At 35.6% G+C, this 10,795-nt stretch overlaps 1 protein-coding gene across 1 annotated transcript; it reads right to left on the minus strand.

Moving 5' to 3' along the window:
- Window positions 1-8,699: 8,699 nt before the first annotated feature.
- On the minus strand, window positions 8,700-9,494 carry LOC141491914 (small ribosomal subunit protein uS3-like). Its single transcript, XM_074192646.1, is given in 2 exon segments — window positions 8,700-9,382; window positions 9,385-9,494. Coding segments are annotated over 2 exon segments (732 nt in total). The 5' UTR covers window positions 9,490-9,494; the 3' UTR covers window positions 8,700-8,755.
- Window positions 9,495-10,795: the final 1,301 nt, after the last annotated feature.

Genomic DNA, 10,795 nt, shown 5'->3' on the forward strand with positions numbered 1-10,795 from the left:
ACTATTTAGGATAGTGAAAACTTGAATATAGAATAGAAAGATATGATATGTGTAGCGTATCTTCTTTTATAATGTGGAACCTATTTCAGAGACACTGTCTACCTAAAAAAAGATGAAATTGAATTTCATATCTGTTTTATTGACTAGAAGTATATATTTCCACTAAATGCTTAAAAATGCAATATATTATCATATTTAATATTAACATATTTCATAAATGATTTACTATTATTATTGTTATATCAATGACTCATGTTAATTCTCATTGGCTATTCTTTGTGATTGCAATTGTTACAGAAGAGCCGAGGGAGGAAAATATTGCTATCAAACATTCTGGTGAAGAATTATATTAAAGTCACATGGAAGACATCAAAAAAGGCAAATGTGGAATTTACTAAAGGCCAGTTCCTTCTGAATGATAGATTCAAATATTTAATTACTTAACTGTGTTTAACTTTATTCATTATAAATTTGCTATCAGTCTTCAAATATCATTTGCTTAAAAGATGTGAGCAGACAATACTAAAAGGTTGACATTTCATATGCCTGAAAGGAATTCATTTAGAATGTACTTCTGGTATTCCAGTTTACTTAAAATTACATGACTTTAAAATAATTTTCTAAACATTATCTTACTTAATCATTTCAGCAAACTTCTAGGGCAAGTATGACTACTCCCTCCCCCCATTTTAAAGAGTTGGTAACAGAGAATCAGAGAGTACCAAGTTTTACATAATATTCATATGTAAAAGACAAATTCACCCTGTACAAATATGTAATTTAATTCTGCAGTCTTATGATATTTCCTTTGATCACTTTGCAAATTTAATTTTTCAATTCAAAGTTTTATTCATCCCTCACAATATTATTTTTGTAGTTAGATTTGTTAAATTTCAAAATAAATTCAGCAATTAAATTCATTGAAAATTTATCAAGTGTTCATTTATATGCAAGTCACTATGCTTAGCACTTGGGTTACAAAAGAAAAACAAACATGTTCCACCTATGTATATGTGTGTGTAAATTAAAACTTGTGCAAAATAATTAAACACAGAGTAATTTGAAGAGTCAGAAAGCAACTAAAAACAGAAGGAATCAGGAAAGGCCTTGTGCAAAACAGGGGCTTTGAAGAAAACTAAGAATTCTATATTGTAGAGGCATGGAGGAAATTCAGTGCAAAGATATAGAAGTTTTAGATTGAAGTAGGTCAGTTTGACTAGAACAGAGAGAGCATGATTGAGAGTAATGTAAATTAAATTTGCAATCAATATAAATATAATAAAATATAAGCTTTTTTGAGGAAAGGACTTTTTTTTTTGTTTTTTGTTTCACTATGCTTCTAGCATAGTACCTGGAGAATAATTATTCAATAAATGTTTATTGATTAATTGAAAAATAGATTGGAACCAGACTAGTGCTAACTCTTTTGTTTACTACCTGTGTAGTCTCTAGTTAGTCATTTACTTTCTACTATTCTTTCCAATTTTGAAATTTGGAGATTAATGCTATCATCCATGCTACTTTGTTAAAACAAAAACAAAAACATTTTGGAAAATTGGAGAGAAGTTATTATCCAAGTAGGCAGTATTCTTAAGCATAGAATTTTATGCTCTCATATCAAGTGTGGCCAAGAAAAAATATGGGAAGGAAGAAATCCTTTTTCTTTAATAGTTTTATTGAAAGATCTTTAAAAGGTGAATGAGGCATTTAAATTCGTTTTTTTAAAATAAATCTTCAAAAGATGTCATATATATATATATATTATATATACATTTATATATATCCCTTAACATTAAGTTGAGGTTTTCATTTTATTTTAAAAAATTCAGTTTCATCAAAGAAATCCATGTTCTCATTACTCTTATTATGAATAAAGAAAAATGATTCCTTTGTCTTTATATTCCTAACTGTCCTATGAACTTTTCCTCACACTCATTAGTTCAAATGGTTTTCTCTACTTTCTTTTCATTGGATTCAGAATTGATATGGTAAAATATTTTTTCATTCCCAAGTGTATTATTAGATCTCCAAATTAAATTATGTATTTGTACAGTGTGAATTTGTCTTTTACATATGAATATTATGTAAAACTTGGTCACACATTTCATTTGCTCACTGCTCTGTGACTTGTGGAAGCCCAGTATTGCTTTTGTCTAATGAATAACATCTGAGAGAACAAAACAATGGATGCATTTTTGCATTTTACTGATTCTATTTTATATTACTGTTTATATTAATGTTTATTCTATAGCCTGGTGTAGAGGAAAGAATCCTGGATCTTGAGACAGAAGGACTGCTATGGAGGGTACTAGCTACATGAATGTGAGCAAGGAGCCTTATCTTCTGGATCATCAGTTTGGTTTCCTCATATATAGGTTGGAGATAGTAAGAAGCACACCAAGCACCTGCTAGTTACAGCAGAATGATCACTGACTCTGAAGTCTGAGGATCTTAGTTGCTGTAGGGTCCCTATTGGTGAAAACCAAATAATATGAACCCCTTAAGCAGTGAAACCTATAATGTGAACCCTTTGAACTTTAAAAGCCAGGAATGCTGTGGGTTTCCTAACAAAAGTCTCCAGCAGTAAAGTTCATGATGTGGGCTCCTAGCAATATTTTCTCTCAGCAAAATTAATCATCATCATCATCATCATCATCATCATCTGGAGTCCTTCTCAATGAATAATGTAAAAACTAAATGAAAGCCAAAAGAAAATACATTGACTGAGTTGGCTACAATGACATGTACAAGGCTTCTCAGGCCAAAACGGAACTAATGGGGCACTGGAGAATGAACCCTAAAATATTAGCTGATCAGCACTAACATACTTTGCAGCTCCTCGTTTCCAAATCTGTTTTTTATAATTAGCATGGGAATTTGTGGGAATCCATAATTGTCTGTTTTGTGGCTACCCTAGGCTTCTCTGGTGTGAGTATCACATTTTGAGTATTAAACAACTTTTATAAACAATCTGGAGCTCCTTGAATATCATATCATGGGGAAGTTCCAGGCAAAAGCATTGGGATCATACCTTTTATGCAAAAATACTTCTCTGATCTTTCAAAAATTATTTAAATCTCCTTGATAATAAGTTTCTTTATCGATACAAGAAATGACTTGCTCCCCTTGATATCCTTTCCTGCTTGAAATCTGTGATTCTATCTCACAGATTTGTCATGAGGAGGAAATAAGATAATCACTGAAGTGAAGCACTTGGTTAACCATAAAGTATATAAACATAAACAACTATTATTACTCTCATCACAAAACTTTGAACATCAATTTATCATGGGAGAAAGAGAAACATTTAAAAATTCACAATGAAAAAAATAAGAAATGTGCTAAAGAGACTAGGGTCACAACAAGAGCATTCTTGTTCATTAATAGGTCAGAAGAAGGGGTGGCTAGGTGGTGCAGTGGATAGAGCAGTGGCCCTGGAGTCAGGAGTACCTGGGTTCAAAGCCGGTCTCAGACACTTAATAATTACCTAGATGTGTGGCCTTGGGCAAGCCACTTAACCCCATTTGCCTTGCAAAAATGAAAAAAAATAGGTCAGAAGAACCATGTTTTTCATATTGAGATCAAGATGTTACTTGGCCTGGTTTTTCCTTCTTTATTGTTACAGCATAAGCAACGGGATATGGGTTTCGTGTGTAACATCAGGGTTGTGATTGCAGTAGTTTGGTTTGCATGGGGGAAAAACCCAACCTATTAAGAAGTAGCAGATCTTAAAAATGTATCTTTTAAGCCTGGAAAGACTTGTGTGAACTGATGCTGAGTAAAGTGAATAGAACCAGTACAGAACATTGTACAAAATGACAGCAACATTGTGTGATGACCAACTATGATGGACTTAGCTCCTCTCAAAAGTTCAGTGATCACGGACAATTCAAAAAGGCTTAGGATGTTAAAAATTATGGAGTCTGAATACAAAGTATATTTTCTCTTTTTAAAACTTATTTTATATTTATTTTCTTTTTGTCATGTTTTTTCCCCTCATTTGTTATGATTATTTTTTCATAGCATGACTAATATGGAAATATAGTAAACATGATTATGTATGTATGGACTACATCAAATTACTTGTCATTGGAAGAGGGGAGGGAAAGGAGGAAGACAGAAAAAGCTTACAAAAAGATGAATGCTGAAAACTATCTTTGTGTATAATTGAAAAAATAAAATAAGATAACATTCAAAAATGTGTCTTTTAACCTCTTGTGGTCATTATGTGTGATACTGAATAATTAAATTAATAGAATTGTTATTTTTTAAATATTAGCTTGGCTGACCCATGAATGGTTGCTGAGTTGTTTAGATCTTTTATTTGTGTGAAGAGTAGTTTATCATCATGTTCATATAGTTTCTTAATTATTCTTTTTTCCAGAAAAGGTTTTGGTTGATATAGACAGCAGGACTGTAGTCCATAGAAGTTGGAATTCTCTCCTTTCAATTTCCTAAGTTGTCTTGAGCTGGAAGAGTTTCTTCCCCTAATTTATTTGTTAACTCTGCTACTCCAAAATTTGATTTGAAGATTATTTTATAGGTGTTTGAGAGGAATGTTGGAGAAACTCAGCTGGAGTGCTTCCTCTACTCTGCCATCTTGGTTCTGTCTACCCTAGAAGTTCCCCTAATGTTCTATTTAAAAAAAAAATTAAATCTATTTTCTTGAGTTTTGAAAATTATCTAGCCTGCCTAAATTCTTATATTCTTTTTAATATTTTGGGAGAAGTTAAGTGTACTTGTCCTCTTCTTTAACAGCCAGTGTCCCTTGAGAGTAGGTGAAATTTAATTCTTTGCCTTTATATTCCCAGTACCTATCACAATGTCTGGCACATTATAGAAGAGTAATAAATTTTGTGTTGATTTCTTATGTAGACTCTCTAGCATATGTTTTCTAATTAAGCTTTTCTCTTTTTATGTGCTTCCTCATTTTGGCACCAGTCTTTGAGAAAGTAAATATTTATGTAACAAAAGCCTTACTGATCTATTTTCTTTTCTTAGAATTGATATTTAATATTGCCAGCTACCTCAGAAATACTAGGCTTATGATGAAATCTCCTTGGCATTTTATAAAATGCTTTAATGGTACCATCAGTCATATAATCCTATAGGTGGCTTTCCTGTTGGCATCAAAGGAATCATATCTTTTAAGTGGTTAGAAGTTTTTATAATCAGCTAGGAAAGAAATGAACCTGGGATTTCAAGATTCATCCAAAACATTGTTTTATGTCACAAGTACTAAAGATACCATTATGGGGACAAACCCTTTATACAGTGATTGGGGAGGGAAAACCGTGTGTTTCCCTCCTCGTTTTATCCCCTACTCCCATGTATTGGAAATAAATCATAAACCTTTGGGATTTGACTTTGGAACCCACCCTCTCTCCATCCTAACATTGTTGGGTAGCTAATATATTTTACTGGTACAATACTCCTGCAATCACATTTCACTAGAGGACTACAGTAATCGATTGTCAGCAGGAAGCTATCTAGTCATAACCATAAAATAGTTACCCAAGAAAAAGAAGTGGTAATTTGTGTAATTGAATAATATCAGCAATATCTCTCTCAGGGAAGATTCGACTCCTATAGTAAAAATGGAATTACTGCATCCCTTTCTGTTGCAGGAAAAAAGATTGTTTTTATTGTCCTATTTCTTTCATCTGGCTCTTTGCTGGAGAGATCGGAAAACTAGTCCTAGATTTTTTTGTCTCCTATGTATGGGACCTTTGTGGATCTGGCTGCTAGCTAAGGAAATTGCTTTACCAAAGTGGGTTTGTCATTGTTCAATCTGCAAAAACAGAGTAAGCTAGCAAGCATGCATCCATCCTTATGCTCCAAGAAATGTGATCTCCCTTCAACTAAAATTCAGAGAGGGCCAAAGAGAATGTCTGAAAAAGGAAGCTACTGACCTTTGTTTTAACCTCTTTTGCAATTTTTCAAGTTTTGATTAAACTTCAGTAAACCTGAAATGGGAAATTCCAGTTGAGGCCCTGAGATGCTAAGCCCACCATTGGAGTCTGACTGTTTTGTGTTCTATCTGGCTAGCTGTGCTGGCCATTAGTAAGAAAGAAATTTGATGCTTCTCTCATCTTGGTATAGTAAGAAGCTGATGAAAATGCTAGGTCCTGGGGATTAAAGAAGAAAATGACAACTAAACATACAAAATAGGCCTGAAGATGACAGATGAAATAGTGCAATAATCTATTATCTTGGATAGAAATTTTGCTCATTAGTGCGGCAGGGATTCTGTACTAGGCCTTAAAATATTTCCTCTTAAAGGCTGAAATGGCTGTAATGTTCCCTTCTTCAAGTGACAGTCTCATTTAAGAACTGGACCTGAGCTATCGCAGTCACAAAACTTATATTTGGGTTTGTTTATAGTAAAAATGATGAAAGATATCAACTGACCCAAGGAGCCATGTATTATGAATGTCTTAGGAAAAATACAGAGTAAGAAACATAAGTGGACATAGAATGGTGGAATGTTAGATATAAAAGTAGAGGTTGTTGTCGTTCAGTTGTTTTAGTTGTGTCCAATTTTATGTGTCCCCATTTGGAGTTTTCTTGTCAAAGATACAGAAGTGGTTTACCATTTCCTTCTCCAGCTCATTTTAGAGATGAGGAAACTGAGGCAAACATGGTTAAATGACTTGCCCAGGATCACACAGTTAGAACATTTCTAAGGTCAGATATGAATTCAGGAAAATGAGTCTTCCTGACTCCAGGTTCGACTCTTTATGAACTATGGCATCACCTAACTGTAGACAGAGCCTAGATTCAAATTCCATTTCCATTTATATACTAAGTGAATTTTAGCATAACTTCACATGGGTCTTAGTTTCTTCTTCTGTAAATGATGAGGTCCCTTTTAATGTTAAATTTGTGATCCTAATTAATAATGGGAACAACTTGAAACATTATTCATTACAGCCCATAAAAGGCACTGAATGAATGTTTGTTGGATAAATGAATGAAGCATCTAGTTGGTGTGATGGAACCCTGGACCTGGAACCAGGAAGATTTGAATTCAGACACTTACTAGCTGAATTCAGACACTACCCTGGGCAAATCACTGAAAATGTTTACCTCAGTTTCCTCTTCTTGTAAAAACTTATAATAACAGCCTCTAACTCCCAGGGTTCTCTGAAGATCAAATAAGATAATATTTGTAAAGTGCTTTGCAAACCTTAAAAGTACTGTATAAAAGCTAGTTAAGAAAATAATAACTTGGAATAATTTTTGAATGAGGGTATAGAAAAATCAGTGGATTTGTCATCAAAGGCATGGATTTGATCTGCTTACCTACCACTCTTTACCTCTATGGGCCTCTGTTTTTAACCTATGTAAAATGAGGGTGTTAGATGCAATGAGTTCTGGAATCTCTTTACAACTTTAAATTTCATAGAACAGAGGCTGGATCTGTGATTTCACTGGTAAGGGGAATTCCTGGATGAGGAAACTCCCTCTTCCAATCCAGGTTGGCACACTCTCTACAAAATTTCTTGTTTTTTCCCCCTATACAAATACTATTAGCTCCTTCTTTTAGATAGTATTTATAATATGGAAGAAGGATCTATTTTGCTAAGAGGTATAGGGTTTTAATTTTCTAAGATCCTAGTATTTCAAGGTGAATGTACCCTAATTCAAATTACTTCTTGCAGTTCTAAATTTTAAGGGAACTTGAGCCCTGGGAGCTTCAGTGACTTGTCCATGATTATATAGTTAAAAACCATTAGAGTGCATATATTCTGATGGCAAATCTGAAAGTTTTTTAAGCTACTTTATACTATTTCAGGGCCTCTTGAATCACACTGTATCTTATTAGAGATGGACAAACTAAGACATTTTGTTTTTCCTTTTTGAGAAGAAATTAATCTGAAAGAGTTAGTGACTGGTAATCAGTCAATGAACAAGTCTGTTGACAGCTTCTTGATTCATTTGCCCAGCTCTGATACTTGGATGGACCATGGCCTCATGGAAATCAATTGAATGTGGTCTACTTCTATGGTTTTCATAAAACTGCCATTAGGGCTATTTTTACTGTGGAGCTCATCAGCAGTTAAGAAATATTATCAAGATGGTGCAGTGGATAAAGCACTGGCCCTGGAGTCAGGAGTACTGGGGTTCAAATCAGGTCTCAGACACTTAATAATTACCTAGCTGTGCGGCCTTGGGCAAACCACTTAACCCCATTTGCCTTACAGAAACCTAAAAAAAAGAAATATTACCAAGAAACAACAAGCAAAGGTTTTCTGTGGATCAGAGATGGGCATTCTGCTACAAGAGTTCCGCTCAGTTTCAAGTATTACAGGGGGTTGATATCTTCCCATTTTCCTTTATTGAAAGAGGTTGATCCTATAAAAATGATTTTCTCCCATTAATTTAAACCATGTCTTATTTGTCAGTGTTTTTCCTTCACTATAATTATTATCTTTTAGAGAGAAAAGAAAACACATGCTAAGGGGTTATTATGAAGCAACATTGGAAAAATGGTAAGAGTTAATCCAAGTTATATTTAGAAAACAACATTTATGAAAGGGAGAAATTAGATTCTGGTTAAACACTCATGCTGTCTTGGAGGACTCTTTTTATTGGACTTTTGTCCCACAGGTGCTTAGAACTCTAGTATCTTTAGATTTCTATGATTAATTAAGGAAATAGAAGAAATCTTTATTTTATTTTTTTTAAAGATTTTATTAAAGATCTTTTACAGAAGAGCTTCAGGCACACCATTCCAGGTATCAGAGTCCTGTTAGGCAGTGGGCACTGGCTGGGGCATGGCTGGTTGCTCTGCCTTCCCACTCTTCTGCTCTGAGATGGGGGTGGTAGGAAGAATCTCATCCTTGGGCTCTAAGATGCTCACGTGATCAGGCAGGGGCTTCTTAGGGCCAATCTTGCCACTTGGGTCCCAGGGCAACATGATTTTGACTTTAATTCCCAACACACCCTGTCTGAGGAGAACGTGGCGCACAGCTGTGTCGACATAGTAGTTGACGGGGTCTCCACTGTGGATCATCAAGCCATCCACAAACTTCATGGACTTGGCCCTCTGGCCTCTGAGTTTACCAGATACCACCACTTCACAGCCCTTTGCTCCACTCTCCATAATGAAGTGGAGGACACCATAGCAGGCCCTGCTCACAGCAAGACCTCCCAGGAGTTTGTAATGCAGGGACTCAGCCTGAGCAATAGCACAGAGGCCTCTGGTGGCCACCTTCTCAGCATACAACTCAACACTGCCTTCAGGGAATCCAAACCTCTTCCGAACTACAGCTGTCAGTTCACGTATGTGGCAACTCTTCTCCCCAAGGACATTCTGAGTCCTGGTGGCCAAGATGATGATCTCTGTCCTGGTTGGGGTAACTCGAACCTCCACCCCCCCGAATAGCCATCCTCAGCCAGCTCCCTGGTGAGAAACTCATTCAGTTCAGCTTTGAAGATGCCATCAGCAACAAACTTCCTCTTCTTGGAGATCTGCACCGCCATCTTGCAGCAACAGGAAGCAGAAATCTTTATTAATAGATATGTTGATTTAGAAGAAAAAAGGGAAAAAGGTGGTTATGGGTCAGGAAGATGAAGTGTAACTAATATTCTTAATTGCCTTTTTCCTTTAACTAGATTGTATTTTTGCAATTTGGCCTATGGGGAAAAAAATTGGCTTTCAAATTATTTTTAGTGCCTATTGTGATAAGGGCTACTTATCATAACAAGATGCTATAAGGATCCTGTTAAGGGGTGGTTTCAGAGAGCTTTGGGACTAAAAGGAGTAAGGCCCCAACACCAACCTTGAAACTTGCCAAGTTATAGTGAAAGAGATGACTATGACAATATTTTATGCACATATGATAGGATTTAAATGCAGCATAATCAAATTTGTAGAGGAGTTAAATAATAGGGCAATTTACTGCAATGACATTTAGGTTCTCAAACCAGAATAGTAAAGCCTATATGTTCCTGTAGGAACTATAGGCAATTAGATGACTCAGTGGATAGTGTTGGACCTGGAGTCAGGGAGATTTGAGGTCAAATACATTCTCAGAAATTTAATAACTGTGAAGTGGGAAGTTACTTAACTTGATTTAATCCACAAACTACTCCAGTATTTTTGTTAAAAAACAACAACAACTCCATGGCCAGTATTGTCATGTTATGGTTCATGGGGTCACAAAGAGACAGGCACAACTGAATGACTGAACCCAAGGTGAAATTGCAAAGTGGAGTGCTCTTAACAAAAAAGATTCTAAAATACATTTTCTCTAAATGTGTGTACTTGCCAGATATCCCATGATATGATATACAACCCCTGGATGTGAGGCAATCAGGGTTAAGTGACTTGCCCATGCTCAAACAGATAGTGAGGGTCAAGTGTTTGAGGCTGGACTTGAATCCCTGTTTGAGTCTGGAGGACAGGAGGTCTAATCCAGCCTCTGACATTTGACTCTTACTATCTGTTTCACCATGGACAAGTCACCCAATACCAATTACCTCACATCCTGGCCCATCTCCAGTCATCCTGATTCATATCTGGTCCCTGGACCCAGATGACTCTGGAGAAAAAAGTGAGGCTGGTGTCTTACTTAGCACACATCCCTTCACCCAAATCCAATTCACATGCTTGTCAAAACATCACTTCCTGATGTCATGTTATTCTTCGAGAATGAAGGACAAACATCATCATCATATAGCCCATTTGCTAAAAATTAATCACATCATTATGGGGAAAAAAACAAAAGTTATGTTCCTTGTCTTTCCTCCTGTTCTTTTCTCTCCCCTGGATCCTTGACCTTTCTAT

Source organism: Macrotis lagotis, chromosome 6, assembly GCF_037893015.1.
Source record: "Macrotis lagotis isolate mMagLag1 chromosome 6, bilby.v1.9.chrom.fasta, whole genome shotgun sequence".
Lineage (NCBI taxonomy): Eukaryota > Metazoa > Chordata > Mammalia > Peramelemorphia > Peramelidae > Macrotis > Macrotis lagotis.